The 17,590-nt window shown below is 37.6% G+C and overlaps 1 protein-coding gene across 1 annotated transcript in view; it reads left to right on the top strand.

Moving 5' to 3' along the window:
- MALRD1 (MAM and LDL receptor class A domain containing 1) overlaps positions 1-17,590 on the top strand; it is a 585,291-nt gene that overhangs the window by 432,566 nt on the left and 135,135 nt on the right. Inside the window, exon 34 of the mRNA XM_040248365.1 lies at positions 9,918-10,181. Within this exon, the coding sequence (XP_040104299.1) occupies positions 9,918-10,181 (264 nt within the window). The remainder of the gene's footprint in view (positions 1-9,917; positions 10,182-17,590) is intronic.

Raw genomic sequence — 17,590 nt, 5'->3', positions numbered from 1 at the left:
TACTGATCCAGTGAGTCATTCATGGGCCTAATCTTTAAAGGGATAGTAATGAATGTACAAAAAGCTGAAGGAAAATTATTGTCTGTCCATTCTGATTCACTTACTGGTTTATAGAATATTATTAGGTTTTAAATCTATTACTGTGGGTTGTGAAGTCCTCACAGTCTGTCAAATGATAGAATAATTCCTCTTTATTCCTGGCAAGGACATTAGATTAGAAGAGAAAAACACAGGAACCAGAAAAATGACATTAAAAGCTAATACCAAGCCAAATTATAGGAGTAAAATCTGGATTCCCTCTTAACTACATTTGGAGGAGCTTGGTCATACTATGAGGTGGTTCTTACTTGATTTCCTGCTGATCCTCAGACTGGAAGGAATTTTGTTGAGTTAGGGGCAAGAAATCCAAATGACGACCATGGAAAAATCAGTCCCAGTAGGAACCATACTCCATTAGCCTGGATTTGACACATGCCTTATATTGAACATAACAATAAACCACGCTTCACTGTCCCAACACTCTGTCTTAAAGGTGAATGCTCTTGTGTGAAAAAATGATGTTCACCACATAATCGTATATATTTTGTACCATAGTATATAAATATATGTATATTTAAAATAAAATATGGAGATTGTTATTTCTCTACTGCACAGTCAGTTTGAAAATGATCACGACCTTTGCTGACTCTTTTCTTTTTACTTTGGAAATACTCAGCAGGCCAAATGTTTTACCAGGTCAAGTGTATCTGAGGGATTCTGGGAGTTTTTCAATAGCCAAGGTCAGTCTGGGCCTGTTTAGTTCTCTTGGGCTATTAAAGTCTGTCTCCATTACAAGTCTCCTAATTCCCTGGAAGACATGTGTTGTTATCTGGAAAACATTCAGATCTATGAAAACAAGGGTGTTTGTCTGTTGCCTAAAAAAAAAGAATAAGAAAGTAACACTCATTCACTAAGAAATCTATTTTAAGAAAAGCTTTTTTTCTTTTCATTGAAAACAAGTGACTTCGACAGAATGACCATTTTTCTGATAGCATCTTACTGAGAACATTTTACTCAGCAAAGACTGACCACTCTTTTAAATAGGAAAATAGAAAATAAAAAACAACTTTCTTGTCTTAACAAAGAGTAAATAAATGGCTTTACATATATGAGTTATCATTTTCACTAACATGAACTTCCTCAAAATAAAAAATATGAGGTTAGAGAAATAAGCAGATTTTTATTAGAAAAGGTATGAAGGAATAATAGACCCATAGTTGGTCTTCTCTGTTGGATGGAGATAATTGATAAGAAGTCAGTTCAAGTTCTAAAATATCCAGATCTTGCATTTTGCCCTTTCTGCTGTTTCTGATTAAAATATAATTAAGGTATGTTAAATAGGCATGCCTCCTATACAATTCCATATGGAGCAAAATAACCCAACACACTTTAAAATAACCATTTTTTAATCTTCCCAATAAATCCATTTTTATCATTAAGCAACGAATGAAGTACTATTTCTACTAGCTCTTTTTGACTTAAAGTGTATTTTTAACTTTTAAAATTTTATTTTACAATGTTGTATTAGTTTCAGGTATATAGCTGTTCATTTTATTTTTTATTTTATTTTTTTATTTATTATTTATTTATTTATTTAATATATAATTTATTTTTTTTACTTTACAATTCTGTATTGGTTTTGGCATACATTGACATGAATCCACCACGGGTGTACATGCGTTCCCAAACATGAATCCCCCTCCCACCCCCCTCCCCACAACATCTCTCTGGGTCATCCCCGCGTACCAGCCCCAAGCGTGCCATATCCTGCATCGGACATAGACTGGCAATTCGATTCTTACATGATATTATACATGTTTCAATGTCATTCTCCCAAATCATCTCACCCTCTCCCTCTCCCACTGAGTCCAAAAGTCCGCTATACCCATCTGTGTCTTTTTTGCTGTCCTGCATACAGGGTCATCATTGCCATCTTTCTAAATTCCATATATATGTGTTAGTATGCTGTATTGGTGTTTTTCTTTCTGGCTTACTTCACTCTGTATAATCGGCTCCAGTTTCATCCATCTCATCAGAACTGATTCAAATGTATTCTTTTTAACGGCTGAGTAATACTCCATTGTGTATATGTACCACAGCTTTCTTATCCATTCATCTGCTGTTAGCTGTTCATTTTAAATGAGTTTATTAGAAAGGCAGAAATTAGTCTTCAAGTTATGTGATTTTAAAATTTAAAGTAATTCAATCATATAGAACACTCTAAACTTTAGGGAAAGCTATTCATTCCTATTCCTCAAAAATTAATAGTAAGTTAAACATAGCTGGAGGTATTTGTCTTTGTGCTTAGAGCCAAGGCCCTGTTAACTAAAAGTTATGGGCTATCCCCACCACTTTCTCTTGGATCATAGAGGCAGTCACGACAGTACAGCTGGGAGATCTCTAAAAGACCACCATATTTAACTCCTGAATGGTCATCTCTACTGCCCACCTCCATATCTTCATCTTGGTATCTGCCTCTTTCCTTTGAATTTCTCAAGACATGTAGAAAGTCCCCCAAGTATGTATGAAATTCAGCAATGTTCCCTCACAGACAGATTGCCTGAGACTCTTAGATTTCCTTCAAGTGTGTGTATTTGTAGAGTGTGTTAAAAAAACAGCTTTCCACTCTCCATCTCAACCCTTCTACACTGAGACAAAGATGTAATAACTGATTGATGCCCAGACACCCTCTCATAATTTCTATAAGCTAAAACCTTCCCACTTACAAGAATGACAACAGCATTCCCTTCTCTACCCCACCTCAACTGACATAGAGTATTGTGCTTAGTCATTCAGTAGTGTCTGACTCTTTGTGACCCCATGGACTGTAGCCCACCAGGCTCCTCTGTCCATGGGTATCCTCCAGGCAAGAATACTGGGATAGGTTGCCATTCCCTCCATCCAGGTGATCTTCCCAGCCCAGGAATCGAACCCAGGTCTCCCACATTACAGGTGGACTCTTTACCATCTGAGCCACCAGGGAAGCCCAAAGAGTACAACACAGTCATAATTGAAATAGTCAAAGAGTAAAATACAGTCATAATTGACAGAGTACAATACAGTCATAACTGAAAGAGAGTCACTATTTCCTCTGCAAGTTTAGGCTTAATGGGAGAGCACTGGTGAGGCTGAACCAGAAGTTAAGTCACTGAATAACCACAGGACAGTGGACCTTTATCTTATGAGGACAGTGGACTTCATTGTGTCAGACATTGGAGAACCATTTTTGAGCAGAATTCTTCTTTTGGGAAATGTATATTTGAAGCAATGTAAAGCATGGATTAAAAGGAGAGTGTACTTAATAATATTGGCCCTAATATAGAAGTCAAGAGTTTAACATTTGGAGAATTCTTTGACTATTAAATAAAATTTAGTTAATATGGAAATAGAGCTATCAGTGAACAGTAGCATTAAATTAAGTCAAGTACTTTACCTGGCCCAACAGTGCATACAAAAGAGGCCACACCAGCATAGATATGGCAGACCAAAAAGTATAGTATAGCACCATCTGGAGATGATAAGAGAGGAATTTATCTCTTATCTGCTGGGGTCTCTCTCTGGGTTCCAGGCTTCATGAAAAGAAAGGAATGACCAACAACTGTTCTAACATTCCATATTTTATGCATGTTTCCACATTCACATATGTTTTAGATATTGAAGGGTATAAGTAGGCAGAAAAGCCTTCATTTATGCAGTTTCAGACATTTGCAGTGGAATCACTATTTATAGTTAGGAAGGTATTGGCTATCATTGTGGCAAATACTGATGTTGGGTAAAAATGATAATTCTTTAGAGGACCTCTTAATATATTCTGCTCCTTCAGCTCTTGATTTTCCCCAGTATGGAAAATGCGTTTTTTATTTTCTCTCACGTCCAGCCTCTGTATGCTGAGGAGAGAATGGCTCCATCACAGCTTCATGTTGTAGATAACCCAACATCCACTGCTGTGTGTCTCTCCTCCAGCCTCTCTGTCACTAGCAAAGAGCTTCATGGTTTCAAATAACCTGCCTCTGTGTGTACTGCGTGTGCACATATATCCATACACACAGTTACACAAAAGTACGTATATGCATTTATCAGTGCTTATCTGTTCAGTTCAGTTTAGTTGCTCAGTCATGTCCAACTCTTGGCAACCCCATGGACTGCAGCATACCAGGCCTCCCTGTCCATCACCAACACCTGGAGCTTGCTCAAACTCATGTGCGTCGGTGATGCCATCCAACCATCTCATCCTCTGTTGTCCCCTTCTCCTCCTGCCTTCAATTTTTCCCAGCATCAGCATCTTTTCCCATGAATCAGCTCTTCACATTAGGTGGCCAAAGTACTGGAGCTTCAGCTTCAGCATCAATCATTCCAATGAATATTCATGACTGATTTCCTTTAGGACTGGTTTGATCTCCTTGCAGTCCAAAGAACTCTCAAGAGTCTTCTCCAACACCACAGTTCAAAAGCATCAATTCTTCAGCACTCAGCTTTCTTTATAGTCCAGTTCTCACATCCATACATGACTACTGGAAAAATCATAGCTTTGACTAGATGGACCTTTGTTGGTAAAGTAATGTATCTGCTTTTTAATAGGCTAAGTTTGTCAAAGCTTTTCTTCCAAGGAGCAAGCATCTTTTAATTTAATGGCTGCAGTTGCCATCTGTATGTCTGTGCATATCTGTATGTCTGTATCAATTTTGAACTTGTCTCTTCTATCTTTTTCGATTTCAATAATTGTCACTCTTTTTCTTGATTTCTGTGTCATATAGATATATGGTTTCTTCTCAAATGCAAAACAAATTTAATTTCTAGTATTCTTCTATCTTTATTTTAGCCTTAGCTTTAACTAGCTCTGCCATTCATTCTGAAAGTAATTATCACTTTCCATATGGCATCTCTTTTCAAATACTTAGCAGCTTCTATTGGGTTGGCCAAACAATTTGTTCAGATTTTTCATATGATGTTATGGAAAAACCTGAAGAGGCTTTTTGGTCAACCCAACACTTTGGACTCACCTTTTGCAAATTTTTAAATTTCCTTTATTTTTGTCTACTGTGTTAGACTTTTGACATTCCTGTATAGCCTTTCTAACCAGCCACCCAAGCTCTCCTGATTCATCACCCACTGCAGTGCTCCCCATACGGCTCTGTGTATGCCAGGCTCTTCTTTTTTTATATATATTTTATTTTATTTTTATTTATTTATTTTTTAAATTTTATTTTTACTTTATTTTACTTTACAATACTGTATTGGTTTTGCCATACATTGACATGAATCCACCACAGGTGTATACAAGCTCCCAATCCTGAATCCCCCTCCCACATCCTACCCCATATCATCTCTCTGGATCATCCCCATGCACCAGCCCCAAGCATCCTGTATCCTGTATCGAACATAGACTGGCACTTCATTTCTTACATGATAGTATACATGTTTCAAAGCCGTTCTCCCAAATCATCCCACCCTCTCCCTCTCCTATCTTCTTTAGTTCAACCAGAAGCCACATTCCATCTTTCTAGGAATATTTAAACTATTAAATATTGAAGTGATATAAAAAGATAAAAATGATTCTTTTATGACTCCACATTAAAGATAAGTATTTTTAATTGAAAAAGAAATATTTTTATACTTTATGAAGTGATTAGCAAAAATATAAAAATTAAATTTTAATTCAAAATGATCTGAAATCAAGAGTTCTGCAGAATTGAAGTTAAAAATTTATCATCTGCTTCCCCTCTTGTAGCTTCCTATAACATTTTTGAATGTTGTTAATGAAGTATTGGCCAAAGACAAACAATTACCAATTTATAACTGGCTATCATATTTTACAGTAAGCATTTTACCATTTATGTCATTGAGTATGGCAAGATTTGGCAAGAGCTGAATTCCTGCTCTTTAAAACTAAAGTTTCCTGTGCATCTTTTTTCTTTCCCTTCAAAACAGCCAATCAATTTTGCTTTCACTAAACATATTAATCATAAAGATCAAAATCCATGAGATTTTCCTGGGGCACTTTTAGACTTCTATTGAATTTATATGAAATTCATGAGAATGCTACATTGTATTTCACTGTAAATCATCAGTATGAGATGTTTACTGCTTTATATTGCTTATAATGTTTATCGCTCTAAAAAAAGGTATTTCAGCTACTACCCGAACTAAGTGAACAATGACACTCAACATCATTTTAGCAGAACAAAGAAATATCCGCAATGTTAGAAATTGTACCTGTCTGCATAGCACAATATTAAGTGGAATGTGATAATGAGAGGAATGTCTTTGATTCCTGGGACTGCAAAAGTTAGTTAACAATGCCTTCAATCAGCTCCAGCCTGCAAAGAGTAGTAAAATTCGCTCAGTTGTGTCCAACTCTTTGCGACCTCATGGACTGTGAATCAGTTGCAAACCACAATGTGAGATACCTTTGGTTTGGTTTTTGAAGCCAACATACTTTAGACTTGTGATCTATTTGAGAAACATGCCCCTAAAGCTAAGATGATATAATGTGTGTGTGAGTGTATGTGTGTACAATTATACTAAGTCTTCACAGTATCAGGTCTTCACAATTCCCCTAATCAGATACAGCTTGAGAAATGTTGGCTGAACAGCAATAAGGAGAACACCTGTAAGTTAAAGACTGAATCACATTGTCAAAATGAATCCACATTTTCTTACACTGTCTTTCTTTCCACCTTCTCTCTCTGCCCCTGTCACAGCCACCAACATTTCTGATGTCCATCAATCTCTCTTTCTTACCTTTCATCCTTCCTATTCTCACTTTACTCTTTGAGGTATATTTCAGTTGACTTTCTGGATGTTGGTTTTCTTTTGCTCTGGTTGTGCTTTTGTTGTTCAGTTGCTCATCCCTGCCCAACTCTTTGCAGCCCCGTGGACTACAGCATGCCATGCTTCCCTGTCCTCTGCCATCTCCTGGAGCTTGCTCAAATTCATGTCCATTGAGTTAGTGATGCTGTCTAGCCATCTCATCCTCAGTCACCTCCTTCTCCTCCTCCCCTCAATCTTTCCCAGCATCAGGATCTTTTCCAATTAAGGCTCTTTAATTCCTCTTCACTTTTTTGCCATTAGAGAGTGGTATCATCTGTATATCTGAGGTTGTTGATATTTTTCTGGCAATCTTGATTCCAGCTTGTAAGGCATCCATTGCCTTTTCTGATCGTGCTACATTCCCTCAAAGTAACTCTCACATGTAATGAACAATCACGTCCATGTTCAAGGAGGCAAAGTTGGGTTAGGACTGAAATGGTGCCATTTCTCTTGTGCATTCACTGGCCCTGCACCTCAGTTCTATTGGTTTTAAACAACTGATTAAGCAGCTCACTGGGCATGGGAAGAAATGGACCACATGGCTTGACCAATGGACAGTACACTTACTTAGGTACTGTGAATTTTAAATGCTGGATTTTAAAAGGAACTTAGAGAAACTAAAACACAGAAAATTTGAAAATAAAAATATCAAACATGAGTTATAGGCTAGAATACAGATTCTGAGGGATATTGGTGCTGAGATGTACACACACACAGAGTTTATTTCTTAAAAGAGTTTTTGGTTCACAGCAAAATTGGGTGAACATTACAGAGAGTTTGTGTATACCTGTCTCCTCCATAATCAACCTTCCAGCACGATTGGTCAACTGTGACAACTGGAAATTCTGCCAGGAACAGCCTCTGCAAGGGTGTGTGACTTTAGAGGGAAGATGCTAGAGGTAGAAAGCTGTGCACTATCATCTGGTAACCTCTGAGAAGTTGGGGGATTGAGGGCCTTGACCCTGAGAGAAAAATCTGGACAATATAAGACAGAATCCACGGGAGACAATACAAGCCTACCAGGTTTCCTGTAAAGAAGGACTTAGAACAAGTGAGTTTGAGTATCTTTTGATAGAAATGATTCTAGAATTTAACAGAATTGCTGCCTCCAAATAAGAAAGAAGTTTATTTGTGCATATCTTATCTAAGCAAAAATGTAAAGGAGAACGCACACACTTCATTTTGAATAAGGCAAGAAGCTTGTGAAATACAGAAGATTACTTCCCTTGTGTTTTTTCCTAAAAGATTGATAGCTTAACTAAGTAATAGGCTAATTACTAAAATTAGTTCTATGTTTTCTTCACATGCAAAAAATTTATCCAGCCTTTTCAACCTTGAGCTGAGGTTCTACCTTGAGGGAAGTTTATAAAGATAAAAGTTTAGTCCATAAAATGTTTGAGAAAAAAATGAAAGTTAGGCTCTCTGCCATTCCTTCAATGTGAGATTAATAAAAAGAATGAAGAGAAATTATTCATTTGACTATGGTTAAATATAAAAAGATATATATGCCATATGTATATACGTAAAAATTTAAATCCAATTTACTTTCTAAGTTTTCATTCAGAATGTTTCCATTGGAACACCACAGTTGTTGCTATGTCTTAGGTAGTCAAATAAAAACATGATACAAACACCTCAGAGTCATACATGTTTCCCTGTCCACTTAAACATGCTTATTCCCATGAACAAAAATTCCCTCAGATACATGACTTTCATCACAGGGTTCAAATTTAAATATGTTCTGAGTATATTACCACTACTGAGTAGGAGAGAAACTTTTAGATTTCCTTTCTAAAATGAATTCACACCACCATTCTTATGTTTAAAACAAATCATTCTTTAAAAAATCCATAAATAATAGTTTTAAAATGTAACAAACATAAAAAAAGGTATTCCTGAACTGGTTCCCATTATTTCCGTTTTTTAAGATTTTTTTTTTGACCTGCACCATTTTTAAAGTCTTTATGACTATGTTACTTTATTGCTTCTGTTTTATGTTTTGGTTTTTTGACCACAAAGCATGTGGGATCTTAGTTCCTTGATCAGGGATCAAATCCACACGCCTTATATTGGAAGGTGAAGTCTTAACCACTGGACCTCCAGGGAATTCACAATCCCCATTACATGCTATTTTTTTCCCCTAAAATACTGATTAGCCCATTAGCATATGTCCCAGAAATGATAAGAAGAATAAGGACTGCTCCAAGAATAATGTTCCAGCAAATTAGAGCAATCCTGTATATTCACAGATACTCTCTTACCTCTAGAAACAGCAGCAAGTCAGCACTCTTCTCTCATGCTTTAAGTATTGATTCAAACTGTTGCTGTGGAATAGTTTCATGTGATAAAAGTTCATTAAATTTACATTGTGTCTTTAGACACTAAAATTTTATGAGCCTCAGTATCCTTATCTATAAAATGGGATTGTTGAGTATGAATCACATTATCTTGAAGAGTCTCACTAGTGTGATATTTTGGCTTAAGCTATGGTTTCATCTCTACTTCAGATACGACTGTACATATTGTACTTTTTAGACCTTTGAAATGTGATCAAGACTGAAGGGCAAGAATAGTGTAACGAAACCATGGCAGCCCTCAATTCTGTGAATCAGTCCTCCCCAAGTTCTCAGGAGCCAAATTCCCCAAGCTGAAGTCACTAAGAAACAGTTAATAAACTGTATACTAGTATAATGACATAACGCCAATTTCCTTAAATGCTAAAATTATTAGTGAAACCCTTCAAAGTGCCTCACTTACCATATAAAAGTGTTTTTACTCCTCCAAGAAAATCTGACGGTTGAATTTAAGAATATGAATCACAATTTCCTCTTTAATTGGAAAGTGTCATTTTTTAACAGTCATGACGCCCTTTATAAAAATGTTTCTCAGGTTAAGATAAGGTATATTCTGTAATCATGTTGGCCTGTTATGTTAGAGTTCTTATTATTCCTAATAGAAAATTGGTACTTAAATTAGCTAAATGTTTTATTGAAAATATCTTACAATGTTTCAGCACTGGACAGAGAGCTAACTCCCCTAATGTGAAAATGACTTGCTCTCTTTTCCAGGTCTTGTCACAATACAGCCGTCACCGTGTGAAGCTGATCAGTTTTCTTGTATCTACGCTGTCCAGTGTGTCCCTCTTGCAGGGAAATGTAATGGACAGCAAGATTGCACAGATGGATCTGATGAAATGGATTGTCCTATCAGCCCCCTTCCCCAGCTCTGTGGTCAAACAGAATTCCAGTGCTCTAACCAGGAGTGTATCCCGTCCCTCCTGCTTTGTGATGGAGTGCCTGACTGCTACTTTAATGAAGACGAATCTGGCTGCTGTGAGTTATTTTCATTCATTCAGTGTTCCAGGGAAGAAATGCTGTTTGGAAATGATAGAGAGAGCTTGACAGATAAAACGAAGTTCTCTAGAGTCTTAGCATGATCATATCATCAATAACAAAGTTGTTTGTGCTATGTTGCGGACAAAGTGTACAGTCCTTGCTTAGCATTTCTGGAAACATTTTGTTTGTAGTCATACTAATCTCTGTTAGATGTGTCTAATCTCCTTTTTATATTTGTATCTGAATCATTCATATAGGGGATGCTCTACAGTTCCATTAGTTTTTAAAATGTTTGTGAGGATGGATTAAAGACCTGTAATTATAATTTCTTCCCCCTAAAAACGTTCATGAAGCTGGCGAAAGTAAGTGGGGAAATATCCATTTTAGTGAATAAATGTAATTAGAGTTTAGACCTAGACCTTGATAGATATTATGTCAGTAAGAGTTAATGCAGGATTTCCCTGGTGATACAATAGATAAAAAGCTACCTGCCAATGCAAGAGACATGGGTTCCATCCCTGGTCGAGGAAGATTCCACATGCCACAGAGCAACTAAGTCTGTGTGCTCTAGCTACTGAGCCTGTGCTCTGGATCCCATGCTCTGTAACAAAAGGGGGCATGGTGAGGAGAAGCCCACGCACCCCAACTAGAGAGTAGCCCCCACTTGGCACAACTGGAGAAAGTCCACATGCAGCAATAAAGACCTAGCACAGCCATAAACAAATAAAATTTTTAAAAAAAGTTAATGCCAGAGTAAATCAGTGGGACATCTGGTTTGACCTCATCTTCATCACTTACTACTTGTACAATTTGGGGAAAGTCATTTGAGTCAGTCTCACCGCCCATGTTATACCTACCTTACAGGGCTATAAGAATTGGAGAGAATGCACATAAAATTCTCAGTCCTGCATTCATCAACTTGTTTCTTTAGTGTTAATTAATTACAGAAATTACACAAATCTTTAAGGTGAGCACATAATCATGGTGGAGTCAAGGCACCACTAGCATTTTATTTAATTATTTTTTGTCTGGTTTCATGTTATATCACATTGTATATGAGCTGCGGTGATAGAGCTCCATAAGCCATATGTTAGTGGCCACTATTTTTGGAGCAGTAAAGTTTGGAATGTAATTGTAAGATGGAGGTATTGGAAAAAAAAATAGAAGGCTGTTTCAGTGCCCCATTTTGCGTGAGCATCCAGAATTATGATATCTATTGCAAAAGGCATGAAGATGAATGAAGTAAAGTAAGATAGTTTTTGTATGTTTTTTTTGTATGTTTAAAGGTTTTAGCTTTAAATCAGTGAATCTCTTTTCCTTGGCTTTGTAGTTCCCTGTTATTTCCTACATGTATATTCTTTCTATAGTAAAGTCAGTTTGTGAGGTCATATAATATTGTCTTAGAGGCAAGTAAGAGGCAAATAGAGGCAAATGAGGAAGAGGAAGCCAAGTTACTTATCCCTGTTCTGATCAAGGCTCTAATGGAATTTGGCTGTTAGAAATCAGATTAAGTTAAAGAATTCCCTGGTAGTCCAGTGATTATTAATTGGCACTTTCACTGCTATAGGCGCAGGTTCAATCCCTGGTTGGGTAACTAAGATCCCGCAAGCCTCATGGCTTGGCCAAATTTTAAAAAATAAAAATAAAAAAGAAATCAGATTAAGCTCAATATAGTCATATTGTATTTGACTTCAAATAACAGTGCTATTTAAAGGGAAGCATAAGAAGATACCACATTCTTATACTTTTAGACGTATGTTAGAAAATTGGTATTTGATGAGATAGTAATATATGGAATTCTGCTCCTAAAGGGAAATAAGTGTACATTAGGAACAGATGGTACTGTGAACGAATTGCTCTTCTCCATCTCCAAAATATGTATTGAGTTATGGCTCTGTAGGGAAAAGTGCATGAAAATAAATTGTGGACAAAATCCTAGAGCAATAATTACAGGATTGTCATCTGATGGTGACAATTTACTAAACAATTGCAAGCATAACAGTTTTTTTTCCCCTGGACTCATTTTTTTAAATTTAGAATGGCATTTTATAAACTATCATTCATTCATTCACAAACCTTCATTCACTTCAGTTCAGTTCATTTCAGTTGCTCAGTCATGTCTGACTCTTTGGGACCCCATGAACCACAGCACACCAGTCCTCCCTGTCCATCACCAACTCCCGGAGTCCACCCAAATCCATGTCCATTGAGTCGGTGATGCCATCCAGCCATCTCATCCTCTGTCGTCCCCTTTTCCTCCTGCCTCCAATCCCTCCCAGCATCAGAGTTTTTTCCAATGAGTCAACTCTTCGCATGAGGTGGCCAAAGTACTGGAGTTTCAGCTTCTTTAGCATAAGTCCTTCCAAAGAACACCCAGGACTGATCTCCTTTAGAATGGACTGGTTGGATCTCCTTGCAGTCCAAGGGACACTCAAGAGTCTTCTCCAACACCATGGTTCAAAAGTATCAATTCTTCAGAGCTCAGCTTTATTCACGGTCCAACTCTCGCATCCATACATGACCACTGGAAAAACCATAGCCTTGACTAGATGGCCCTTAAGGATGTAATTTATGCCACACATTGTATTGGGCATTGATGATCCAATGGACATGACTCAGTACAAACTCAGGTTGTTAGATACATTCTATATTAGTGAAGGAGAGGTGTAAATGATAGTTGGGATACCATGTGGTAAGTTCTGTGAGAGATAATCAAAGTGTTATTGAATAACATAGGGTCCTCCCTAACTATGGTGCCAGAGTGTCCAAATTTAACATGAAAAGTGATTGCAGAGCCAAATTTGGAAAGACAGATAGTCATTAGGCAATTTGAAATGCTTGATTCCAGTGAGAATGTTCCAAGAATAGAGGAGAAGTTGTGTGATCGAAGAATATTTCATTTAACAGAGTCTGTGGTGTAAAACGTAGAAGTAAGTTGGGAGAGATAAGCAGGGACTAGGTCTTGAAGAGTTCACCCTATCATCCCAGTGATAAGTAAGTGTTTAAGTGGTACATGGATGGATTGGAATGAGGATGGGTGCCTGGTTAGGAGAGGTCACACTTGAAATAGTAAGGGGTTGATTAGGTTAATGGTATGATGCACAGTATGAATAGATTTAAGAGATATTCAAGTGAAGAGCAGGAGAAAGAAATCAATAATAGTTTCAAAATTTCTGATCTAGGCAACAAGATAGCTAATCTGCCATTTCTTGAGCTGAGAAAAATAGGAAGAGAAGGACCTCTTAGGGTAAGAAATGTGGCTTCACCTTTAAACATGTTTTATTTATGTTATCTCTGGCATACCCACGTGGAAACATTCAGAATATGTTTTGAAATGGGTGTGTGGCACTCAGGAATGAGCTCAAGGAAGATATATAAAGATACAAAGCTATTAGCATACAATGATTCAGACTGTGGCTGTAAATGAGATAATAGAGGAAAAAGATAAGGGGGGAGACAGAATCCTAAGGAACATCTAAAGGATAGTTTAAAAAAAAATCAAAAGACAGGAAGATGTCATAGACATAGGAGGGCAACCAAAAGAGAATGATGATCTTAAATCAAAGGTAGAAATCTATATATCAGAGGGTATGCATAGGTTCAGATGTTTCTGTGAGATCACATAAAATTAGAACTAAAAATTTTTAGACTGGGAAAAAGCTAAAGTAGTTGCTGTGATTCTGGAGAGGTAACACCCTGTGGAGTGGGAGGACAGAATTGTGACATCAGCCTTTTGTGGAGAAGATGAGAAATCATAGAGGGAAGCCAGCTGTAGAAAACTCCTTCAAGAAGGTGGCATTGAGACTGGGATATAGGACAAAATAAGAGGTTTGGTTGATTGGTTTGTTTGTTTTGTGAGACTGGCATGTTTTTAAGCATTGTAGGAACAGAATTCTGAAAAGTTTGAAATTTTATACAGGAAAATCAATAGCAATTGATATTTAAAAGTCTTTTATTTTTACAAAACTATATGTTTAGTGATCAGAATGCTTAAACAGAGCATATGATGAGTCCAACATTTAAAAATAATTCATATTTAATCATGTATTTCCATTGGTAACATTTTTTATAAAAGTGTCACTTCAGTTAGTGATACTTTTGTTTGACCAAAAATATCCAATTTGTTAAAGTAAGTGGAAAAAAATAAGTATGGTTTAATGATATGGGAAAATAACCCCAAACTAGGAACATTCTTCTCATTGATATTCCTCTGAAAGAAATCTATTCACCATGAAGATTTTTATTTCATCAGATGTGTCAGTCAGTGTCCTGACAAGAAATAGATGGCATATTGATATTGTGCAATTTTAAACTATTTTAATAAAGGAATTATTTATTAGGGGAATAATAAGCATAGGAAAACCACAAGGAGGTCTTTTGTCACCCATAGAACAAAGGATGAGAGAGGAGGGAACAGTTGTTTGTATCTAGAGTCGAGGGGAGCTACTTGATAAAGGATGTGGCATTTGTAACGGGAGCAGCTAACCATTGGTCATCTCACTGTCTCTTCTTCTGCATTAACCTCCCACTGGTGGTACCCATCAATCAAACCCAATCAAAGCCAGAAGACAAAGAAAGATGTTCCGCCTCCTGGGGCCCAGAGCAAGGAGAGAAGATGGAGAGGGATCGAGAGAGGCACATGGATGCTCTCTATCAATGAGAGAGAGAACTGTGACCAGTAGATGGGGAGGTGAATAGTTTTACTGCTATCTAACTTTAATTGATGGGCTTCCCAGGTGACACTAGTGGTAAAGAATCCACCTGCCAATGAACGAAATGCAAGAGATGCAGGTTCAATCTCTGGGCTGAAGATCCTCTGGAAGAGGGCATGGCAACCCACTTCAATATTTTTGCCTGGAAAATCCCATGGACAGAGGAGCCTGGCAGACTACAGTCCACAGGGTTGCAAAGGTTGGCCACGACTGAGCAACTGAGCACACACAACTTTTTTGTTTATGTTCCAGAAGTAGTTGATGTATTTTATGAAGTTAAGTGCCACTTCTGAAAATTAGGAGTGGGGTTGTGCTCCTAAGACTTGTAGACCAAGCTTTATCAACAGTTTTACTGGGGCCTTTCAATTTGTTGCTTCCCTGATAGCTCAGTTGGTAAAGAATCCACCTGCAATGAGGAGACCCCAGTTTGACTCCTGGGTTGACAAGATCCCTGGAGAAGGGAAAGGCTCCCCACTCCAGTATTCTTGGGCTTCCACTGTGACTCAGCTGGTAAAGAATCCACCTGCAATGCGGAAAACCTGGGTTTGACCCCTGCATTGGGAAGATCCCCTGGAAGAGGGAAAGACTACCCACTCCAGAATTCTGGCCTGGAGAATTCCACGCACCGTATAGTTCATGTGGTGACAAAGAGTCGGACACAACTGAGCAACTTTCACTTTCACCTTCAATTTGTTAGCTATGATCTCAGCACCCTATGTATAAAGATTACCCTTTGTATTTGACAGCTTCTTACAAAGGTGTTCCTCAGTTTATTCAACATGAAAATCATAGTGGTTAAGTCTGTTTTAAGGTATTCAAGAATTAAATGAATTAATGTGGCAAAATGAATAATATAAGCATTATTATCCTTTCTACATTAAATTATCTTTATAGTTTTATTAAAATTATTTAAGCTAAGATATTTTAATAAGAGTCCTGATTGGTTTTGTTCAGGGACAGAGTACATATCCATCCTGCTTCATGCTGGGTGTGCATCTGCCTTGAAGGGCTTGTCGCCTTCATTCTCATGGCACAAAACCATAACTCCTCTAATGTTGGAAATGTTAATCTGCTACATATATGACCTTTCATTTTAATAGTAAATAGATACACAGCCATAGTCATATATGCTTTACTTTTGTGTATATTTCTTATGTAGCAGATATAATCTTCAAAAGGGATATTACTTTACAGAAGTAACTTTGGTAAGCCATCATTCATCAGCTGTTTATTTTAAATGTGTCATCTACCTAAGCAAATGAGCTAAAAGCCATAAAATGCACTGTGATGCATATTTTGGTTAGAAAGAGTATCAACCTCTAGGGTGATGACAGATTGAAATAAGTATTTTTATAGCTATGAAACCATAATGTTTGAAAGAGAATGTGGCAAAAGTTGATATTGTCCAAGGAAACATTTTGAAACCTGATTCTCCTATAAATTTTATTTATAGCTTATTTGGACTAATTTTGGAAAATGTTTTGTTGTATGTGTATTCAGTTCAGTTCAGTTCAGTCGCTCAGTCATGTCCAACTCTTTGTGACCCCATGAATTGCAGCACGCCAGGCCTCCCTGTCTATCACCAACTCCCGGAGTTCACTCAAACTCACATCCATCGAGTCCGTGATGCCATTCAGCCATCTCATCCTCTGTCGTCCCCTTCTCCTCCTGCCCCCAATCCCTCCCAGCATCAGAGTCTTTTACAATGAGTCAACTCTTCGCATGAGGTGGCCAAAGTACTGGAGTTTCAGCTTTAGCATCATTCCTTCCAAAGAAATCCCAGGGCTGATCTCCTTTAGAATGGACTGGTTGGATCTCCTTGCAGTCCAAGGGACTCTCAAGAGTCTTCTCCAACACCACAGTTAAAAAGCATCAATTCTTTGGAACTCAGCTTTCTTCACAATCCAACTTTCACATCCATACATGACTACTGTAAAAACTATAGCCTTGACTAGATGGACCTTTGTTGGCAAAGTAATGTCTCTGCTTTTGAACATGCTATCTAGGTTGGTCATAATTTTCCTTCCAAGGAGTAAGCGTCTTTTAATTTCATGGCTGCAATCACCATCTGCAGTGATTTTAGAGCCCCCCAAATAAAGTCTGACACTGTTTCCATTGTTTTCTCATCTATTTCCCATGAAGTGATGGGACCAGATGCCATGATCTTAGTTTTCTGAATGTTGAGCTTTAAGCCAACTTTTCACTCTCTTCTTTCACTTTCATCAAGAGGGTTTTTAGGTCCTCTTCACTTTCTGCTGTAAGGGTGGTGTCATCTGCATATCTGAGGTTATTGATATTTCTCCTGGCAGTCTTGATTCCAGCTTGTTCTTCTTCCAGCCAAGCATTTCTCATGATGTACTCAGCATACAAGTTAAATAAGCAGGGTGACAATATACAGCCTTGACGTACTCCTTTTCCTATTTGAAACCAGTCTGTTGTTCCATGTCCAGTTCTAACTGTTGCTTCCTGACCTGCATATTAATAATGGATAAAAAGAAAGCAATGATTCCATTTGTTTTCCTACTTTCAGTCCTTTGCTGTATAGGTGTCAATAAGTATTCATCACATATGTAAAAGTAAGTTTTCGGGGGCGGTCCTAAGATGGCGGAGGAATAGGAAGGGAAGACCACTTTCTCCCTCACAAATTCCTCAAAAGATCATTTCAACGCGGAGCAAACTCCACAAAACAACCTC

This window comes from Oryx dammah, unplaced genomic scaffold, assembly GCF_014754425.2.
Source record: "Oryx dammah isolate SB20612 unplaced genomic scaffold, SCBI_Odam_1.1 HiC_scaffold_10, whole genome shotgun sequence".
Lineage (NCBI taxonomy): Eukaryota > Metazoa > Chordata > Mammalia > Artiodactyla > Bovidae > Oryx > Oryx dammah.
The sequence above is the reverse complement of the archived record's forward strand: the minus strand, read 5'-3'. Positions and strand labels throughout refer to the sequence as shown.